We start from the raw sequence: 23340 nt of genomic DNA on the forward strand, positions 1-23340 counted from the left end.
TGCACTTTTCTTGGCGCCATTTTCTGCTAGCAGCATCATGCGGCTGGCACTGTTAATAAACGCTGCTCCGGAGCCCTTTGCTGTCCGCTCCAGCGACTCCTTACCCACCGTATGCATCTGAGCCTCCAAATTTGTGTATTCCCTTAGTAGACCCACTACTGTACGGAACAGCACATTTATCACCTTTCCCTTCTTCCATTTAGTTAGACCCCACTTCGGCTTGTGACAGCCCTTAGTTTCCAAATCTTCCCGGAGCTGAACGAGGAGCTCATGGCCCCGCGACTCGGCACCAAGTCCGGACAATTGAACCAGTCCGCAGGGGTGGGCTCCCCCCCTTCCGTTAAGTATCGAGTGCGTTGAGCGAACTCCTGAGCGGGGCTCAGCTTTTCTGCCTTCCGCACCTTCACCCCGGCTAGGGACATGGTTGAGGTTTCCTCCGGGGGTCGATAATAGACCCGGTCGCTCCCCATTATGCATCTGAACTCCCCAAGGGATAGCTTAGTTCTCCATTCTTTCACTACTGCTTCTTCTCTCTTTACGGAGAAGTGGCCATCAATATTTCTTTCATCCCCTTCTACCGCCTGATGGTAAGTGATATGCACCCATAGATCGTTTGCATTCTCTACGCGGCGGGTCCCGGTGCGCCAGGGGCAGCACCCGATCAGGTTCATCTCCATCACCGTGCCCTTAGATCCCATCCTCGTCGCCATGTCTTGGACGGCCAAAGCCGACTCGAGGTGATTTAGAAATTGCTCGTTCTCAGCTAGCCGCAAGTCAGATCTCTTTAGAGGCACTCTGCAGCGTGCTCAAAGTTCTCTGACTTGGGCAGAAGTCGCACAAAATTTTAAACGGCTAGCAAGCCAATTACTAGCCGCCACGTAGGAATAATTTAGAACTAGCCAATAGCGGGACACAAATTTGCATTCAAATAGCGGGAACTCTTTGCACCATGCATTTCTGTGCTGCAAAGAAGAAATGCACCCTGCAAATTGGCGGGAACTCTCTTGCACTGAGGTTCTTCTGTGCAGCAAAAACCCTTGCTGTGCAAGAGGCTCTCTTGTGGCAAGAAAATTCCATCGTGCCGAGGCACCAAAATCACTGGGTTGTGACATTGGCCAAGGTACTCTCTGGACCATTAATGTCGCCTTTTTTTTTTTTTTGTCAGTAACTCCTTGGAACACTGAGTATGTTCCCAGAAATCTGGAAGAATGCACCTTACTAAATCTGGAAGAAATATTATACCTATATTTAAAAAGAATCAATGAGTTAACTTGATTAATTGTAGGCATTTTAGACTAACTTTAATTCTTGACAGAATAGTAGAGTAGATGATATGGGATCTAATTAACAAATAATTAAAGAAAGGAAGTATAAAAATCCCAACCAGTGTGGGTTTATGCAAAATAGATTTTCTTGAACTAACTTGAATTTACATGTGTGATTGATAAATGTGATAGTGGGTGCATCTACATGTGCATTTAGCTGTGAAGTAGACTAATTTGCTGTGGTATAAAGCATCACAGTCAACACATGCAATGCTTTTAGACTGCAGCAAACTAATTTTATCATGTCACAGGGTCAGGCCCCAGGAGCAGCTGTGACATTCTCCTGGAAGCTCCGTGACCGTACCTCATTCTGTTCCTAGGGCACCTTGATGGTAAATATGATAATAGGGAGGCTGCCCACAGGCCTTCATGTGGCTTGGTTCCACCGAACCCCATCAGCCTCTGCCTGCACCCAGGCTCTTCGCTGGGACCCATTCCATAACTGTTCCCCCCCACCACCACCCCAGTAGCACCTCGAGCTTTAAGGGCAAAGTGCATGACTCCAAACCCACCCTTACACAATGCCCCATGCCTCACATGTGGCATCCTTGCAGATGTTCAACACACTGCAAATACAGCTCTTCACCAGGCCTTCCAAACTGTCAGCCCCTCTCTGGGCCCTCAGTCCCACCCAGCTACTCTGGACCTCAGACCCCACACTGCACAACCTCTTCCTGGGTTGTTTGATCCCTCAGTCTCCCTTTCAGCCCCCATCAGGTTGCCAGAGCCCTCAGTCTCTCCTCCAGCCCCTCTCTGGGCTCTTAGACTCCTCAGTCTCACCCAACCAGTCACTGAGCCCTTTGATCTCTCTCTTGGCCCCTCTCTGGGCAGTCATTCCCCTTGGTCCCTTGCCTTGGACCCTGTTATTTCTTCATTTCCTGGCCACTGTCCAGGACCTTGGACCTATCCAGCCCTACAGTCTACTCCCCAGCCCCTCACCATACTTGCTGGGCCTCGCTATGCGGTTCTGGTGGTCCCAGTCTTCCCTGGCCCCTCCCAGGGCCTCTGGACCCACATGGTCCTGGTCTTCCCTGGCAAGTGCTTTTCTGTTGGGGTGTGCTCCCTTAGCCTTCCCCCCCCCCCCCCCTACACAGGGTCACCCACAAGGCAGTGGGAGCTGAGGTTTTCCAGTGCCCCATCCTTGCGTTTCCCTGGAGTGGCCCATGTGTGACATTTCACGGAAGCTGCCCCTCCACAGGCAGCCCCACCACACCAACGAACTCCAGTAGGGTGCAGTTTTAGTCTTACCCAGGACAGCTCTTCATAACGTTCCTGGTCTTACTTGGCCTTCTCTGGGCTCTTGCATAGCTGCCCTATGCCCCTTCTGGGCTGCTTACCACCAGGCCCCTAGCTGCGGCTTCATCTCGCATACGAATCCTCTGTCTGCGACTCCCAACCTGCTCTCAGATCCCTACCAGCCATTACCATCCTAGGCTTCACACTCCCTGACCGCTTCCTCATGGCTGTGGCCTCACGAGGACCCTTGTGCCTTTCCTAGGCCCTAGCCCCACCTCCAGCCAGTCAAGACTCCAGGCTCTCTCAGCTCTGGCCATCTCTCACAGTGGGCTCTCTCACCCTTCAGCCCCTCCTGGGCCTTGGCCCCAGAATAGGCCAGTCAAGCTTCCCAGGTTCTGTCTTCCAGCTGCCAGCCCTCTCCTCTCTGTGGGTCTGCTCTCTCGAGGCCCATCCATGGGTTACTCTCTCTCTGCAGGTTTGGAGCCTTCCATAGGTCTGGCTAGCCCCTTCCTTCTCTGGGCACATCTGGACCCCTCAGCAGGCCCCTGTACTCATGGGGTTCACCCAGACTCTCCAGCCCATCTCTGGGCTAACCTGGCCTGTCAGTAGGCCCACCAACTCTCAGCCCCTCACCTAGGGTTTGCCTGATCTCTCATTAAGCCCCTATGTACTCGGCCCCTCTCTGTCCAGGCTCATCTGGCCTCTCAACAGGCCCCAGGCATTCAGCCCTTCTTTCAGGGCTCACCTTGCCCTTCAACAGGCCCACAGACTCTTGGCACCCTTCTCAGGGCTCTGGACCCCATACTGGGTCCCAAAGAACCTGCTTCATCCCCTTAGTTCCTATTCAAAACTCCAGATGTCTCAGTTGTTATTCTCCACGCTGACATTCAGAAGCAGCAGCCTTCCTGCTGGGTGATGTTCCTTCACCAGCTCCCAAGATGTTACTATCAGCCCTGCTCTCAAGGTCTGGGCTTATACCATGTCTAAACCCAGCCCTCCTTCAATCAGATGACTCCTTTGATCAGGTCTGTCCTCACCTGCCAGCCCCCTGGGTCAGCTGACTCTGCCATTAGCCCCAACCCCCGCCTGCCGGTGGCTCAGCAGGATGCCTGGTCTCTTCAAGTGGTAGGCGCATCCAGTGCCCTGCCACACACTGCCATAACTGTCTTTAGGCAGTGAAAATAACCGTACCTAAACGCATGTGTAAAAGCTGACCTGGGCATAAATTGCTCTGATGGCCAGGACTGACCCCCAAGCTAACCCAGGGCTGCTCTGCCCCTGCTCAAACTGCTGTGTTCCCAGGCTCATTGTATGTGCTGCACCTGGGATTCATTAACTACAGTGCGAAGTGTCCTGGAGTTTATTTTTGCATGCTAATTGGGCATGTAGATGCACCCAATGTTAACTTTAATAATAGCTAACTTCCATAAGCCATTGGACTTGGTGTACCGCACAAAGTTTTCATTATGAAATTAGAATGAAATGCAAAATAAGCATTGCAGACATAAGTGATAAATAGTTGAAAACACATGATTGATACAAAGTGATCTGGATCACATAGTAAGCTGGGTACAATTAATTACCATATTTTCTCATATACAACGTGTCTCTGTTTTTGAAAGGCAGAATGAAGAAAATATTTTTATTTATAGTAACTAACTAAATAGCAGCAGCTAGGATGTCAAGCTTGCTCACTGCTTTGCTTCTTGTAAGTTGAATGCAGATTTTCCTTTCTCTTTTGCCCAGTAACGGACAGAAACTGTTCTTACATATTTATCTCACACAATGCATCCTGCAATTTCCAGCAGCTGTTTTTTGGGGGAGGAGGAGTGCATCTTGTATGTGAGAAAATATAGTGTTAAAATGCAGCCAACTGTAAGGTCAGACGTCTACAAAGACCATAGACCTTATTTATTCTGGGAAGCAGTGACCAAAAAAAAAGGCATGGAGGTCAAAATGGACAACCAGCTGAATGTGAGTTTCAAGTGCAATATTAGTTAAAGAGCTAAATTAATTTTTAGAATTGTTAACTCAGATAATCCTGAGTGGGAGCAGGGAAGTTATATGAACTTGCTATCTTGCATAGCTGCAACTAATTCTGGAAAAATGAATATAGTTCTGGCATCTATAGTTCAAAAAAAATGTTGGGGAGAATGAGTAGAGTTCATAGAAGAGCTGCAAGAATGATTAAAGGATTGGGAGAGATGCCTTATAGGGAGAGGTTCCAGGAGCTCAGTCTATTTAGATTATGAAAGAAAAGATTAGGGGATGACTTGTTTATAGTATCTATGTAGGGAACAGAAATGTGGTAATAAAAAGTCCTTGAGTCTAGCAGACAAAAGCATAAGATACAATAGCTCTAAATTGCAGTTATACAAATTCAGACCAGAAAGAAGACATAATTATTTAACAATTGGGTTGTTTAGGCTTTGGAATTTACCAAGGGTTGTACTGGATTCTCCATGACTGGCAAATTTAAAATGAAGATAGATGTTCTTCTAAAAGGTATACTTTCGTGCAAACAAAAATTGAATTTAGGGAAGTCCTACATTATCTGCCAGTAATTTTTCATGTGATGATTTGAATTTGCCACTTCATTCTAATACATGGGAAAAGAAATCTAAGTGTGACTATTGTTGGAGCAAAAGTTTTATATGCAATGAGATAAATTGTTTGTAACAGAATAAACTTAACAGTTTGTTTTTAAGAAGTGGCTGAAATGGATAATGCATGGATGGAGCACTTTTACATTTTCTAATTTTGTTTTTAAATTATACTTAAAAAATTAATTCATTCCCCCCCTGTTATTTTTTCCAGCTAGTGTACTTCCTTATGGCAGAAGCAAGTTTATCGTGCTTCCTGCCGAGAGATCCATGGAGCACTGTAATTATTTTTTCTTTATAAAATAGCTTTTAAAAAATAGTTGGAAGCCTTTTTTTTCCCCAAAATAAGGAATCGAGAGTGTAAAAAGAATGGGAAACAATGAGTTGCTTTAAAAATAATCTTTTAAATATCAGATTCACTCAGCTTTTCTGAGGCTACATTTCAGAAAAGTCAAATATGTTTTTCTTCTTAAGTCCTATTTGAAAATAGAGTACAAGGTTTAGGCAAGTAATAACATGTATTTAGTTTAAATCTGAAACCATCTCTTGGCCTGCCTTTTTGCACATGCCAGCACTGTTCAGTCTGTAAAATGTTCTTTACTCATTCAGTTAAACATTCATAATCCTGATCTGTTTCTAAGTGCATTGAAAAAGCATTGGAATCTTCCCTTGCTACTTTTATTTGTTCCATTGTTTGACTGTACATTTAAGGAAAAAGAATGTACTGGACTTGGAGCAAGGGCTATGCTTTATGGACCATGTATTGTGGCTGTTTTATCTGTGGTATGTTTTGTTCTTAAAGGATTTTTAAGCTCCATGTGGTGAGGGCATGTAGTGACACACAAGATCTTTCTCTCAAGACAGTTTAAATCTATTTTAACAATTATTCCATTATAATGTTGTTGCACACTTCTTGCATACAGTTGTGTCTATAAACTATATTTTTTTTTTTTAGCAAAAAATCTTCCTCTTGCATTCTTGGTTGTTGGAATAAGGAAGATAAATCATCAGCACCATATCAGTTTCCTATGGTATTTTGGTATTTTTGTAAGATTCACCAAAAAGCAGAATTTTTCTCTCTTCAATATAAACAAAAATGCTGATTTATACCTTAAAGGGGATGTAAACAATTTATAGATCAAAATCTCTAATCTGAACACTTCTTAACAGTCCGTTTTTCCAAGTAACGCTTAACCTCCCCTACCCGGCCCAGTCTGAAAGCTGGCAGCTGCTCCTTTTGCCTCTAGTTCAGGTATCTCTAACACTAGCTGATAGAGGGTTTGTGGTGACAGCAGTCCCTCCTCTCTGCAGCCCATTGCTTTCTCTTTAGCCTTCAGTTAACTTCCACAAGTTAGGCAGCTTCTTACTGAAGTAGAGCATCATTACGACAGCAACTGATATGGAGAATAGGAGGCTTGTCTTTTAGTTAAGCCACTGCCATTGGACTCAGGAGTTTTGGGTTCAGTTCTTGACTCTCCCACAACTCTGCCTACTTAATTTTTGGACACTCACTAAGGCTTTCAGTCCTCATGAGGAAAAAAATTATCAGTATGCCAGTACACTTGTATTGGTAAATCTTTCCTTGTTAGACGCACTTATTCTTGTGTCTTAACCCAAGAGACATAAGGCATCCAAGTGAAGGGACTTTTCAGTCTAAATAAGGAGTATTTATATAAGCGATGCCAGCATAACTGTAGTTTAAATTTGAACATTACTTTATAGCAGTATACACCCCAGTGGCTGGACACTCCAATCACTGGTGGTTAGAGCTCCCAGGTGTGCCTGATCAATGCTCCCATGGCTGGGAACTGTGCTCCTGAAGCCTGGACCCCCAATCAGCTAGCCACCACCCATTCAGTTAAAAGCATGATAGGGACTAGAGACAAAGTTATTAAATATTTTGTGTAATAACTTTGTCACTTAATCCTTGTATTATCACTCCATTCATTGCATGAACTTGTGGCCAGGTCACTACTAAAGCTGTGATTAACCAGTTAATCACATCTTAAGTGTAACCTGTGTCAAGGGTATCTGCTTTCCATCTGTAAATTGGAAGTGATACTTTTGCTCCCCTTTTATCTGTCTTATTTAGATTTGTAAGCTCTTCGAGACAGGCATTGTTTTTTCTTTAGCACCCAGTACAGTGGGAATCTGATGTTGGTTAGGGCCTTTAGGCGAGCCGTAATATAAACAAACAGTGATAAAGGAAAGCGCTAGATATTATGCTTATATTGAGCGGACTTAGAGCCATCTGTGACCTTTTTTGTCACTTGGGATCTTTTCCTGGAAGAACCCTGCAGGTACGGTTCTCCAAGAGCTATTGGTGGAACTGACGTGCCTGACACTGGTGAAATAAAAAAGAGCAGTTATGTAGATAAGGCAGAGTCCTCAGTCTCACCCGAGTCTTGTGCCATCTTTTTCTAGGACGAAATACAGGCTGGATGAAAACCACTTTTATTCTCCCCCTGCCTGCTTAATTTCTGGCATCAGAAATTAAAATTTGGTAGTAAGGCCCACCTAGACAAGACTCATCAGGGTAGATTATACACCAGGGTAGGGCAATTATTTCAGGCAGAGGTCCACTTACTGAGTTTTGGCAAGCCATCAAGGGTCACATGACAGGCAGTCAGGGGCAGATAAATATTAATTTTCTAAATTTTTTAGGAGCCCCATGGGCTGGATAGAATGGCCTGGCGGGCCACATTTTGCCCATCCCTGTTATACACCCTGCCTTTTCTACGTGCAGTCAAGGCAGATCCCTTTCTCAATTATGAAGTGGGTGGTCACATTTTCCCCCATTGTTCTTTCAAGTTCAGCAAGCAATATATTGCTATCTCAGGATTCTTAATAGTTCTGTTTCTGCAAATGGTTCTTCACCTGATTAATTGCAGCTTCTGAGAAATGGTGTCCAAAGTCATTAGGAAGAGGTTATCCCTCAGGAGATCTACACACCCTTCATCTACCCATCTGTTTCCCATTCCACAAAAATGTTGAAAAAATTGTGGAAAAGGTCCATAGGAACCTGATTCTTGTCCTTTACAATGACATGTACCTCTTCTACCTTGCTTTCCACATACTTGTCAGTCAAGAAGCTGGCAGTTCTAGCAGCGGGATCAGTCTTCAACAAGAACCAATATCAAAGAAATCCAAAATCTAGTATCTGAAGGAAGTACAAGCTGTTCAGAGATGTAGTAATTACAGCTGCTTTCAACAGTTTAAATCTGTCCACGGTATAAAAAACTCTTTCTTTCTCAGCTCATTTTTTCCCTATATTGATTTAGAGTTCTGTATCTTTACTATACTCCTGCTAACTGCGCTGCCATAGGAAACTAAGTTGTTTTTGTTCTGGTGGTCATGCGTCATCAATTAAATCAAGTAAGTTCCAACTGCAGCACCAAATTCTACCCTGAGCTACGCTTGTGCAATCTCATTGAGAGCAAAACCTTTTCCTGTCAATGCTAACAGTTAAATGGAAACATTTTTTAAATGTTTAATTAAACAAGTAACTGTTAAACAAACTCAACAAATGTAGACCTGAACAGTGCTCTTTTAAGTCATATTTTTTATGGTAAAGCTACGCTGTAATATTTACATGCTTGCTAATCACAGGAATTCTGATAACTGGAGTCTTTTGCATTGGATTTTTTTGTGTTACTTCTGTATCTTCACTCCTCTCCATATCACTAATTACAAGGGCATTTCAGTTAAATTTAAACTGGGTAACAATATACTGTCTAGGGATTTAAACTGGTTATGTTTAATTATGCTAATGTCTTTATCTCATTATTACTAATTAGGAAGAGAAACTTTTAAATCCACATTCTCAAATTTCATGGGTTGGTAACAGTGACATTTAGAACATTTCACAATTCACTACAATTTGTAAAAGATGATTTATGTTAAATCATGTTCCTTGAATCATTTAAGTGAAGATTGTATATTATGTAGCTGTTGTGAAGGTCAGAAATATATACTCATGCTTATCCTTTTAACCATGACACCATACACGTTGTGAGCTGGATTGTGACAAATACACTCCAGTTCTGAAGAAAAAATGATAGTACGTTAGTTCATGTTGATGGAGATATATTGTGCAGAGGTTGTATTGTTTGTGGTTTCAGGAAAGGTATAATTCACTTCATGCAGTTTAAATATTTTTGTCGAGATCACAAGCTGAGTCATTTGTGGCTTATGAACCCTGTTCTGATTATCACCACTATAACTTATTTCATATGTATGTTTTCTTCGCTGTAGCAAAGGCACAACTTATATAAAAGTGTATATTTTCCTTTAATCCCATCTTTAAAAAAATGTTAATAGAGCCATGACTGCATAGCCGCTGAGGTGGAGGGGAGGGGGGCTGGGAAGGGGTTGGCCACTCGCACCAGGTTTGTTTGTTTTTTTTAATTTCCCCAATGTTTTACATCTATGTTCACCTTTCTACTTTACTATAAAACAGCTTTAACAGCTTCCATCTGAAACCACCAGTTTGCAGTTGCTCCACTCCGGTTGTAGCAGCAGTACAGAAAAGCAGTCTCTAATGACACAAATTCAGCTCCACGGTCTCATTCAACTAGATAGCCAGCTGTTAGCTAAGGGATCCATTGGACTAACCATCTGCAGATTATTAGTAGCTTTTAAAATTGGTTTTAAAAAAAACAGACACCAAAATCCACTCTCATTGTGGAACAGGATTTAGATAATTTTAAGGTACTTTTGAAGTCAAAAAATAAAATAGCATCTTACTCTGTGTGTCTGTTCCCTATTTATTTTAGAATTGTGGATGTTTGCTGTTTTGACAAAAGAAAAATAACTGTGGTTGATTCAGAAGAATCAAGATATAATACGTGGGAGAATTCATTGGGTTCTTTTCTGCCGTTCACATCCTCTCCTCGATAATGCTTTCACCTTAACTCAGACTGTAGGCTATTTATTACTGATTATGCAATTTGACTTTTTCCAGATTTTAGGCTGACTCTTTTTCTTTTAAAAATGTTTTTTTGACACAGCACTAATACTGTCTGGTGTTTGCAACCTAGTAAATAAACACTGACATAATTTTTGCCGTCTGTTTTCTGACAAGAGGTACAGTTTGTTTGGTTTTTTTTAAAGCTCATGGTTGTCTTAAAGTTTTGAGTTGGTATATACAGAATGTTTTAAGTGTACATGAGCAGATGACTTAATTGTTCTTCTGCTTCTGTTCCACTGTAATAGGATCAGTGCAGTCGGTGGAGGAGAGGTAAAGAGGAGTATGTAGGGAGGAGGAAGGAATAGTGACTATTATTTGTCTTATCATATTTCTCTTTACCCCTATCAGGCAATAGTTTATAAACTGAGCATTTAGCAGAGTATGAAAATAGAGAGACCTCAGGATGGGACTTTCCTGTAGACCAGGGATGCTCAACTCACAAGTCAGATCTGAGCCCAGCATTGTGTAATCTGGCAAGTGAGGCTCCTCACAGATGCTGTGGGGAGCCCTGTGGGCCATGATCCTGCATGCTAGATTGGATATGCAGGGCAGCACCGAGCTGGATCCCAGTGCATAAAGACTGGTCAGGGGCAGTGCAGGGCCCCCGGTGCCCAATTCTGTCTGAATAGGGGTGGATTTCAGGGCCTTGCACTACCCCTGTCTGGCATTTGCATGCCAGGATTTGGCTCTGGGGAATCTGTGCCACCCCCACCTGACCAGGATCAGGCTCTAGCCCGATGGAGGCAGCACAGACCCCTGGGGCCCAAAATTTTGGCCCTGAGCGGAGACACATGTCCAGTCTGGCATGCAGAGCAGCCCTGTGCCATTCATCTGGCCTATAGAGCCAAAAATGTGAGCAGCGCTGTTCTAGACCACTCCAGCATTATGTTCTGTGAGGCTGTCATTTCCTGAGATTGTAAACGGATCAAAAAGAGGGGCCTGAGGAGATAAGGATTCAGAAGGAAAATGACAGAACAAAAATATATTTATACTTCCATTTGTCATCCAGGAAGGAACTCTATATTCCTTTTGATCTTGGGCTTGATTCTGTAAGGCTGGGGTCAAAGCAAGTGAACTAAATGTAAGAGCCTCTCACATGCAATTCCAAAGCAAGGACAAGGCCAGGGGAAGCCTTCATTATTGTTTCCAAAGTGGATACAGGAGTTTCCAGCTATGTCCATGTGTCCTTCTTGGCTTTCAAGGTCTCCCAAAACCCATGGGCCACAAAGTAAAATCTGCCTTATGGAAAAAATTTAAACAACTTTAACTGTTTTGAAGGCTTTTCAGTTGTGTTCATTCTGACTGTATTAGCCTTAAACATTCTTTCAGTTTACCCATTAGTCCTAAAAACATAATAATTGTTCTTGCCAGGGCACGTTTTGCAGATCCTTCTTGTCTGATCTGCTCTATGTGTTCTCTCTAGACACCAAGAGTTTGAAAACCAATGGATGTAGTAATTCTTAAATGTCACAGAGGTCACTCAGCAGGACACTTGATCATAACCACTGTGACCTTGTCTAGTCTCTGAGAGTGCCAGCCATGGCTTTTTCCCATTCTGAGACCCTGCCTTTTGGTCCCTGATCCTCCCCATTTGCTCCATGGCCTGACTCAAGAAGCTAGCTTGTAGTTCAGCTTTTGAAAAGAGGGGCTTTTATTTCTAGTCGGGAAGAACAAGTGCAACCTGAAGTTCCAAGCAGGAAAGCACAGAGCTCCTTTTGAATAAAGGTGTTTATTAGAGCTAAGGCTTCCCAGCCAGCTACTCCAGTGGGTTAAGCCAGGGTTTCTCAAACTGTGGATCACAAGAATATAAGGAAGGGCTGCTTGGGGCTGGGGGGTGGGGAGGGTGATCAGACAAGGGGTGCCACATGCATATGGCAGCCAGGCAGTGTGGAGAGCCGCTCCCCACAGGTAAGTCTGTGGGGCGGAAGGGAAATGGCATAAGCAAAGCAAGGGCAGAGCAGGGCAACAAGACTCATTGTTGCCATCCCCAGGACCCCTGCGTCAGCTGCACCACCAGCAGCTGAGGAATGATTGTACCACCTCTGGAAAAACTCCTTCCAGAGGTTGTACAATCACCTACCCTGGAAATCTTCAAGAGAAGACTGGACGGTCACCTCTCTGGGGTCACCTGACCCCAGTTGTCTTTCCTGCCTAATGCAGGAGGGCTGGACCTGATGAACTTGCAAGGTTCCTTCCAGCCCGTTACAGTCTATGAATGTAAGAGTGGCGATGGCAGTGGAGTAGAGCTGCGACCCCATGCCCAAGTGGCTGGTGGCAGGAGGAGGTGAGGGCAGCATGGCCCCCTTTTCTGCATCTGTTACTCCTCATGCTGTTGGTGGCACAGCTGGTGTGGGGGTCCCAGGAGTGGCAGCAGCAGCAATGAGTCTTGCTGCTCAGAGTGGGGGGTACCAGTCAGGCTGGAGAGGGTGGGGAGCAGTGGGTTTGACTGGTAGGGCCAGGGGGTTGTTTTCTACTTTACTATTTACTGGGTCGGGACTGGCCATCAATGTTTACAGATGGGTCCTGGTACAAAAAATGTTGAGAACCACTGGATTAAGCCATACATTTTCTTATTGCATACCCTCTCCTCTTCCAGATTTACCAGCTGCCCATATACCCCTACCAGCATATTGTAACCTCTTCAATGCCACTTATTAGTATAATGAAAATTAAACCTGTCATTACACAATTTCTTCTGCATACCCTGTCAGATGTCTTGGTTACCCAAGAGGTACTTATACCACAGTTTGGGAACCCCTGGGTTAAGCAGTCCCTCTGTCCCCAATCCAGCCAACATGTGCACCCCTAAGTTAGCTCTTCTGTCTCCAGTCTTCCAACTCTGGAAATCCCAAAGCTTCAGACTGCCTGCCTCCCCTAGGCAGACATCTACTTGTTCCCCCTGCTTTGTCTGTTGTCGTGCTTATCTCATTCAGCTTCCCTAAAGCCTCCTGGGGGTCACCAGCAGTCCATTTTTTGTTGTCAACAAATCTATTCAAGTCTATGTCGTTACTGGAGGTCCATCTGGTTCCTCCCACATATAGGCAGATCTCTTGCTTCATTGTCCCCTTTTTTGACACATTTTGTCCCCCTGTACTAGCTTTATATGTAATCTGGAGCACAGGACACTGATAACAGCATGAGCGCATTTAAAATGTAAATATTACAAATATTTGAGCCATAGTCTATCAAAAGTAGACTGAAAAATGTGCTACTCCAGATGATCAGTCAATGGGACATCACCCAAAGGTCATTTGTCCTGTGACTGCTTCCCCACCAGATTCAGTAGATTCTACAGCCAGTTAAACAATTTGACCAGGAAAATGCAAACAAGAATCACTAGACATTTTCCCTCAATTTATTTTCTGGCAGATGATATTTGAGAGGGGCTCATTAGATTAGATTTTTATTTCTTTTTTAGACAAAGGGGTCATATTTTCTTTGTACAGCTAGAAAGCAGAGAGAATCAGCAGAAGCTGAACAACATAATGAACTAGTCCTGCAGATAGTTTTGGTGTACTGTTTTTCTTCCAGCCCAACATTACTTAATGCAACCAAAGCAATTACAAAATAGAAGATATTAAAACGGTCTCTGTATTTTGGGATGCTCAAACAGGACTAGTTGGGGAAAGGTGCAAAAAGACTTTTGTACAGTCCATTAAGATCCCAAATGCTTGTAGACCATCAATACAGTCTCTTACTTGAGCAGTTTTAGATATAGACAAAAGGGAAGCATTCGTTGTGGATATTTCAAGATATCACTTGGCAACACTGACCTAGACCCATTTCTTTTTTTTTTTTTCCTTTGGAGATTTGTCTGCTATCTCCATCAGTCTTTTCCACAGCCACTCTTAGTTTCTCTTTTTTCTTAATTGAGTCTTTTTCCACTCAGAAAAATGAAATTGGACATCCATGTTTTTATTCTGTTTCTTTCAGAATGTAACTTCCATCAGTTAACTCCCAGTCAGCTCATCCAGAATGTTGTTAACATCACAGTCAGCACCAAGGTTTGCAGAGCATTAATATCTAAGGAGAGATGCTGCTAGATATTTTTCATCTAGTCTAGCCTAGAGTGCTATCTTTGGTCAGATGACTATGTAGCCTGGGGGCAGTGCTGGTTTTGTGCACAAACCATCTGTGGCCCTGAGCATGTGCACTTAAGTTTCTTGTTCTTTGCAGGTCTATATCCCTACCACAAAATTGGGGGGAGGAATTAAATTGCCCCTGAAAGGGATGCATAAATTGAATTAGGAAACATAGCCTTCAAGCTCATGCTTCTTATTTTGTTGCTGGTAAAACAGTTGGAAGAGAGATGTAAATGTGTGTTGGAAACTCCTCTGCTTATATATAACCCTTTTAATAACAAATGCAGTACCAGAATAACCAACTCCTCACATTACACACCAGCTGTTTAGAATTTTTCCTTTATCTGGAATGCATGGCAAGGCTAAATTCTAGGGAAAACCATCTTGTTTCCTTCACCATCCTTCCTGAAATCACTTTTCTGACCTCATTCTTCCACAGCATATTGCAGAAATCCTGCATGTGTATTTTTAGTCCTCCTTTTAAAATATGAATTTAGATCCATCCTCAATTTTAAAGGAAATATGAATCTAAAATAATTTTTTTTTGTTTTGGGGGGAGGGGTTGTCTTATGTAGCTTTCCTTTGAAGGGCTGACTTGACTCTCAGTCATTAATCTCTTTAATCTCTGAGAGAAATAACAATGGTTTAAAAGGTGGGGCATTGACTGTCTTTCTTGTACAAATTCAGATCCTCAGTCAAGGAATTTTCTTTAGACTCTTGCATTTTAACATGACAGTATTTTCTTCACTTATGGTCGCTAATATAATTAAATAAGGCTTGTCAGTGAAGGTAGTTGTAATAAATACAATAGATATCACTGTTTAGATTGTCCATTTGCTAAATCAGCAGTACTCTGGACAGAATCCAGCAAGCTTTACCAGGTTTGGAAAACTTGTTTTTTTTTTATATATTTTTAATCTGAAGTCTTGTTACCTAGTTACCAGCTAGCCAGATGCTACAAATAGAATGCAAAATTTGGACCCAGATGTTTAATGATGCAGCTTTTTCTTGACACCTTTTTTTAAAAAATATACTTTCATTATCTTTAAATGCTGCTTATATATCATCTCTATGAAGCATGGGTATCATATAAACTCATAACTAAAATATCTTAAATTGTAAGTGGGATTATCTAAATACTTTTAGCAAAATATATTTTCACAAAGCCAGTTATGTTCATGCTCTTTAAAATATAAATTCTCTACTAAAGGGATCCCCTAACATTTGTTAGAATAAGACAAGAAAAATATTATGACAGCAGGCAAGTAAAAATGGTTATTCAGATCCTATTGAAGCCACAGAAAAAATAAAAATAGATGTTTGTTCCTGGATTAAATTTAATCCAGGAACAAACAATTAGGAGCTGTCCAGAGCTATGTTATCATGTTTCTTTTGTAAGGTATTTTAAACAGTTCATGAATTTAACTTTTCTTTAAGTTATGGTTTTATTTGATCCTTGACTTACTTTCTTTGGTAGCATTTAAATATAGCTAGTCCTACTAGGAGCAATAATAACAGTAATAAAATTTCACTGAATTGTTGTTCATTTCAGTTTTGTCCTTCCCTACAAAATTTCTGAACCAGATTTGTAGTCTGCAACAATTCAACTATAAGAGGTACCCTTGGTACGATAAGTGAACCAGTGCTAGGGACTGAAGAGATATGACAAATATTCTTATCATGATGTACAGGAGAATGTAATTTTGTGTGATGCCTCCACTGCTATGTTTGCTTTCCTTTCCCCAGGTCCAAGACTAAGGTTCAAATGTAACTCCCCTTTAAGTGGGTAAGCAGCCTAACTATTCAATGGCATTTCTGGATAAAATTGATAAACAGCAGTAGGGGCAGAATTATACAACTGTAGGCTGGGAAGGGGTCTTAAGATGCCATCTAGTTCAGCCTCCTGCTTAAACTATCCTAACCCAGAACCCACTCCATGAGCCTCAGAATCATGTTCCCTTGGCTTCCTTTCCTTCTGGCCCTGCTTTATCTTTCTCTTTTGGTTGCCTACTGGGCCAGCTTCCGCACATGGAGTGTAGCTCCATTTTTAGCTCCCTTAGCTCTGTTTTACCCATGGTTAGCTTATTAGGATCCTCTGAGAAGTATGAGGTATAGGTTCAAACCCCCAGTGGCCTAAAAGATGAGAAGCTCTTCTCCGCTGCCCCCCACATACTTAAGCAGATATGAGACTTCCTGAGGGAATTAGAATCCAAAATCTCTGCAACTGGCCTGACATGTTACTTGCATGTCAGTTATCTGCCTAAATATTATTTGCCTGTCTAAAGATGGAGTTGTATTTGGGTCCACTTTCTTACAGAAACTGAGGTATCTTTTTATTATTGTCTGATGTGTAGATGAAATGAAATTTGAGAAAAAATAAGGATTTAACTGAGTAGGTTAGGACAATGATTAAAACTTTAGTTTGAATACAGGTAGTGATTGCAGAAATCATTGAAAATTGGAATAAACGGATAGGGAAAATATTGGGAAAGAATTCCAGTACTGACAGACTTAATTCTTTTATCTATTCTAAAAGAAAGATGCCTGAGATTAGAATAATAAGTATTAATGAAAAGAGGCCATGTTTTCAGTAAATGTTTCCGAGCTTCCTCTGTTAAAACCATTTTGTCAACAAATTGAATTTCTCAGTGATGTGGACCAGCTAATTATTTCACACAATAATGGAGATTTTCAGTTTTGAAGCTAAGTGACAGTTTTTACAAACAAAAGAATTGTCATGTCAGATCAGTGTTCCATGTATCATAGCATCTTTGATGTTTGTCTAGAAAAGCTGTCTTTGTTCCCGTTGTGGATGTCTGTGGAATGGTCTGCCTATAAAATGAATTTGTTGCTAACCCCAAGCAGTTAGAGATGAATGGTTGTGCTTTGGGGCATAATCCAACCTGCCCCCCCCCCCCCCCCCCCCCAGTCTACTATAGATGGTCTAGTTATTCTTATACATCTCCTAATTCTTGCTTTTTCCAGTTCTGCTCAGCTCTTAGATGGAAGTGAAAGTCACACATTTAATTATGAATTGTATACTCTTAAATACATTTCAGTTGCTTGTACATTTAGTTAAATTTTATTGACTGCCAGATTATTCAGAAGAATAATTCAGATGTGAAATCAATTTGTATAGACCTGAGGAAAAAATTGCATATTCTTCCTGCTTCTTCCCAGAACACTTTTGTTAGAAAGGTATAGTCCGTGTGTAAAACCAGCATAATTTAAGTTTCCAGCATTTATCTGTTGAAAAGCCAGAAGTTTCTTTAATTATAAATGCTACTACCTTTGTTCTTTTTTTTTTTCCTGAAGTAGCAATAAATACTTATTGATAATTATACTTCTATATTAACTATAAGAAGACTAAGTAAAACGAACTTTTTTTTCCCTTCTCTCCTCTACAGAAGCAACCATGGGGTGCATCAAAAGCAAAGAAGACAAAGGTCCGACAATGAAATATAGAACTGAAAACACTCCAGAACCCGTTAGTTCCCATGTCAGCCATTATGGATCAGATTCCACACAAACAGCACAGTCACCCTCAATAAAGGGACCATCAGTTAATTTTAATAGTCATTCTGTGACTCCATTTGGAGGACCATCGGGGATGACGCCCTTTGGAGGAGCATCATCTTCATTTTCAGCTGTGCCAAGTCCATATCCTAGTAGTTTAACAGGTAAGTTTTGTTTAAAATAGAAGTTTAACCTGTACATTTGACAAGTTTACATATAGAATATTATAATGTTATACCATGTATGTAGGAAGTGTGAGGTAAAAATAAATAATTTTTTCTGAAGGCTTCTACTTTTTATGATCGGTAATTCAGCTCTTTCCTACTAGTGCATGTCATTCCAAAGCAGCGGGCTGGAGTCATCCAGCTTGAGTTGGGGGCGAGCGGGCAGACAGCTGCTAGGACCCAACCACTGCCACTTCTGCTTCCTCCTGTAGCGGTACAGGGAAAGCAGCTAATGCCAAAAAACCTGCCACCAAATGCTACCAAAGTCCCATGTCCATAGGATGAATTAAATGGCTCTGCAAGCCATATTGTGCCTATGAACCATAGGTTGCCAAATCCTGTTCTGCAGACGCCTGCAAAGAGAACTATAACAGACATGAGATGGTTTAATCCATCACCATCCTCTTCTCTTGCATCACCATCCTCTGATGGAAGTGAACTAATTGAAGTTGAATCCAGACAAGATAGAATTGATGGTGGTTAGCAGACCTCATGACTTGAAGGGTGATAAGGACTCCCCTTGTCAATCAGCTTTGCAGTTTTTGGGGTGCTCCTTGATCCTTTGCTGCATCTGATTTCTCAGTTTGTGGTGATGGCTAGGGCAGGGGTGGCAAAATAAGGCCTGCAGGCTGGATCCAGCCTGCCAGTTGATTGTATCCAGCCTGTGGTACTCCACATGGGGCCAAGCCTTGCCCCTTCCCACTCCAGGCAGCCCGCCCCATGCCTGCCAGTGATATTGCCCTGGCCCTTGCCAACATGCACAGCTTCCTGGCGGGGTTGCTTCCACTGCTGCTGAAGCCACCCAAGTACTGTTCAGCTTCCCCTGCCTCCAGTGGCTCTTCCCCCTCGTGCCCCTGCTGCATTGCTCAGGGGGCTCCTGACACAGCATATGAGCCTCCAACTCCATCTTCCAATCACCTTTCACCCACTCAGCTTCTGGGGCAGGAGCCACCTGGCTGCAGATTCCCCCCCCCCAACCTGACTGGGAATGTGGTACCCAGCATAAGTCCCCCCCAGCTTCCACCACTTCCTCACATTTACCTGCTGTCTGGACAGCACAGCAGGGGCAAGAGGAGGAGATGCTGGAGGCAGGGGAAGCTGAGCAGTACCCAGGCGACTGCAGCAGCAGTGGGAACAGCCCTGCCAGGAAGCTGTGTGTGCTGGCTGGAGCTGGGGTGGTGCCATTGGTGGTTGTGAGCATGAGCATGGTACAGGCTTTCCCAGACAGAGCTCAGCCCCATGTGGAGTGCCAAGGGAGCAACCATGGGCTGGATGGGGAGGGTAGCGGACAGCACCTGCATCTGCACTGCACCACCAGGCAAGTTCTGTTGCATATGCCCCCTACCTCTCTCCGCCCCCCCACCCCAACCTAGTTTTCAGCAAGTAAGCTATTTGCTGAAGAATATTAAATGAAGTTCTCTTGGCAGTCAAATCTCTGGCAGTATGTTCAGCCCTCAAGGCTTTGCTCCTCTCATCAAGTGATACAGTTCATAAGTGACAACACCACAGCCATTTACAGAGTGCACAGAGTTGCACTGTCACTTACCTTTCTATGGCTATGGTCCTAAAATGTTGGATCCCATCCCATAGCCCTCTAGCTAGCAAGGAAAAATAACGTTACAGGCAGATGTGTCAAGCAGAATTTCTGAGCTGGTCTGCTTTCCACTTCAATCAGTATAACCCCCTCCCAGTTCTTTCCATTACCCAGTTCACTTTGCAAACAAATTCATAGACACTCTTTTAGATGATAAAAGGGAGAACAAGCAGTTTCTTCAGAGTTTTAAGGGAAAAGACTTCAGCAATAGAGTTGGTCAGAAAAAAAATTTCAAAGCAGCTTTCTATCAGAAAACTTTGTTTTGATTAAGCAGTTTTTTGGAGGAAATCACATTAATTTAATTTTGAACACATCAGAACATGTTTTTGTTTGCTCTTGATAAAATTGTTATATATATCCAAAAATCAATTTTCTGATCAGCGCCAGTCAGAAAGAAACCAGGATTTAGATAGAAGAGGATGTATACAGAGTCATGTAACTTGAGAAGTCTCCCAGGTTTGTTCATTTGTTACCAGAGCTGAGTGTACAGACGTTCAAATTATGAGGTCCTAAAGAGCACAGAGCTTGCAGTGCTGACACTATGCAGCGAGGCGAGGGTCCTGTGCACACAACTCAGTGTGCTGCTAGCTTCCCTAGTCTGTTTGGTGACAAATAGCAGCAAGGCATAGGGCAGCCCAGATTGGCTGACACAGGCTGACCATGGGCAGTCTGTTTCCCTGCACCACAGTGGAGGGGGTGTGTTCTGCTCTCTGCTGGAGCAGTGAAGTCCAATGAGTAACACATTGTCTCCCTCAAGGAAGCGGATGCTGGAGATCTATGCTGCCTTCTGAGAGAAGCCATAGCATGTTAAGATGTTTTCTTTCCCAGGAGAAATTCTCCTGGGAGTGATTTAAACTTGATTGTTCTCATGTTATTTTTTCTCCTGGCCATTTTTACTTTGGGGGGAAAAAGCCAGAATACTCGAGGTTTCTCCTGGGAAAGCATCATCTCTCCCAGGAGAAACTGAATGTCTGTACAAGGCCAGACAACAGCATGTTCCAGGTACAGGTGTCCCCAGCATCCTAGCACCTGCTGTGTTCAGTTTATTCTCCTGCTGCAGAGAAGGTATCCCTAGGGTCCTAGCATCTGCCTTTTTCTGTCTGTTCTCCTTCCCGCATCTTCACTTCTCCAAGGACTGTGCGCCTGCCACCTGCAGCAGAGGCTAAGTAGTTGTAAGCATTGACTGGTAGTGGCAAAAAGGATGCCAACCCCTGCACCACTAGGTCGTAAATCAATCTCAGATTTACCTTATACCTGTGGTTCTCAATCTCATTAAACTCAAGCGACTCCTCAGAAAATGTCAGCTTTTAGCTTTTCCTTTTTGTTTTTTGACTACAGGAAAATAATAGAACAGTTTTTCTGTTGCAAAGACCACCCAGGCCAGAATGTTTTTGACACTATGGATTCCTGTTTGAAAACTCTGGGTTTATCTTGTGAATCGTGCATGTTTACCATGGTTAGGTGTGCAATATTGAGCAGCACCCTACATCACCCTTAAATGGATGTTATGGCACTCCAAGTTTTTGTGGCATCCTGGTTAAGAATCACTGCTTTAGACAAATACCTATTGAAGAGATAAGTAACAGCTGAGTTCTTCGCCAAGTTGTGAGATAGTTTGGGCTTAACTGTTGTACTTCACCACACAATCTGGGACAGCGGTGTCAAATATACAGCCTGTGGGTCAGATCCAGCCTGCAAAGCCCCATAATCCCATCCCTAGTGCTTTCCCATTGACTCAAATTCAGTGCCTGGGAGGTGCACAGTACCTGCTGGGGCTGGCATTCTGGACTAGGCTGGCAGATGCTGCGAACGCTGGTTCAGGCATATGGGGGAGGGGAATCTATTGGCCTATGGACTGGCCATGTGCTATTCATGTGGCCTGCGGGGCCAGATGAGTTTGCTACTTCTGGTTTAGGAAATTGTTTTACAGCCCATATTTTATTAAAGAATTCATCGTCCGTGTTCCCTCTGAAGATACCATTCACTGTTCTTTGGGAATACATGAGAGTTCCTGAACAGAAAGTAAGGTTATTTTGTTCTTTGAGAGCTCCTTTCTGAATTCTTTATGGTGGAAAGAAGGATTTTTAAATCCTTTCAAATCAACTATAAATGTAAATAGCGTGGCTTGTTTCTACTAGTGCTGACTTCATATGGTCTTGAGAAGAATTGAAGAACAAGTCTTCAATTAAGTCAGCTGAAGATTGCCTAGCAATTTTGATCTCTCACCAAAGTATCCCAATAATTGAATGACAACATTGGAGAAATTTAAGATGGAAAAGACCTATTGAATTGCACAGTCCCTCTTTATGTATTTTATACTGTTCAAACTACCTTAGATTGAAATGTGCTAAGTAGTGGGCCTTCCAATCTCCCCACACTGTTCCCTTGAAACTATTCTACAGCCTAATAGATTCCAGCAAATCTCTCTTTAATATGTGTTTTTCTATTTTTAACTTCATCCAATTTAATAAATATATTCTCTTATTCCTACTGAGTGCTTATATTTTTCAGATATTTGAAGCCTGTTAACACATCCTTCCTGTATAACTCTGAGGGCCAAATATTACCATTGTACTAGAGATGCCCTGCCCTTGTACCTCACTCAAGGAATACACCCAGTAACAGTCTCTGGGCCTGGGGTAATTAGCCAGAAGGGCTTGGGGGAGCAAATGACAAAAGGATTGGCACAGTATGCACACTTGTCCAATGAAGAATCTCAGCGCTGACCCTAGAATGATGCAGCTGTGCATCTTCGTAAAATACAAGTTCCTTTCCTTGTATGTTATGGTTGGCAGATTGAGTGGAATTAGGATTAATCCTTCCCATTTTTTCTCATTTCTTTTTTTAAGATACCAAGATCTATGCAATATATTTTCTTTTATCTAGTTCCAAAAAGTAGAGAACTAACTTGTGGGAATGCTTTGCAACAAAACTAGTGTATAAACTTCAAATCTATGGTTGCAAGTTTAAACAACGTGACTTTGTTTTCTTCTATGAAGTTTTTAAAAATAATACCTTTTAAATACGTTTAAAAAAACAAACAGTTTGCACATGCCAAGAATGGTCAGATACAGAGCCTCTGTCCTGTGCTTGCTCTGACCAAGGTTAATTCTTTACTGAACTGTTATGCTGAAGTTGTAGAGTTTGGGATAGAGGTTGTTGATATCCCACCTTATTTGGGGACTCTTTTACAGCTACTTCTTGATTAATGTCGTTAAGCAAGTTTCTTGAAAAATGAACCTTGTCATTAGGTTCTGGAAAAATGTGACTTTAAGTGAAACAATGTTAAGCGAATCCAATTTCCCCGTAAGAATTAATGTAAAGGGGGTGGGGGTTAGGTTTTAGGGAATTTTTTTTTTTTGCCAGACAAAAGACATTATATACCCAGGTCTGCAGCCCCTTGCCCCTGCTCCCCCATGTTGTAGCCTCAGGTAGAGTGGCTCCCTGCTGCCATATGCAATCCTGGGGGGATCCTCACCCCACCAGATCTGTACACAGGGCAGGCACAAGCTGCGGGTGCAAGCTCCCACCCTACTTCCCTGCCCTGGGACCTCTGCAGCCCTGCAGGTGTGACCCAGCATGGCTGGGGACAGCAGGGCCACACAGGGATCTCCTTGCCACTGTGAGCTGCACTGGTGATGTGCCCCCTGCACCTGCCGCTGTTTTGAGGTTGCAGTGAAGGCAGTGGTGTGGGGCTGCACCCCTCAAAGCGGCAGCAGGTGCAAGGGGCGCGTCTCCAGGGCATCAGCAAGGAGATCCCTGCACAGCCTCACTGTCACCAGCTGCGCCGA

At 42.9% G+C, this 23340-nt stretch overlaps 1 protein-coding gene across 1 annotated transcript in view; it reads left to right on the top strand.

Moving 5' to 3' along the window:
• YES1 (YES proto-oncogene 1, Src family tyrosine kinase) overlaps positions 1–23340 on the top strand; it is a 54346-nt gene that overhangs the window by 15259 nt on the left and 15747 nt on the right. The window contains exon 2 of the mRNA XM_025209268.1: positions 17623–17895. Coding sequence (XP_025065053.1) covers positions 17631–17895 — 265 coding nt within the window. The 5' untranslated portion in view covers positions 17623–17630. The remainder of the gene's footprint in view (positions 1–17622; positions 17896–23340) is intronic.

The sequence above is a fragment of the Alligator sinensis genome, unplaced genomic scaffold, assembly GCF_000455745.1.
Source record: "Alligator sinensis unplaced genomic scaffold, ASM45574v1 scaffold677_1, whole genome shotgun sequence".
Classification (NCBI taxonomy): domain Eukaryota; kingdom Metazoa; phylum Chordata; order Crocodylia; family Alligatoridae; genus Alligator; species Alligator sinensis.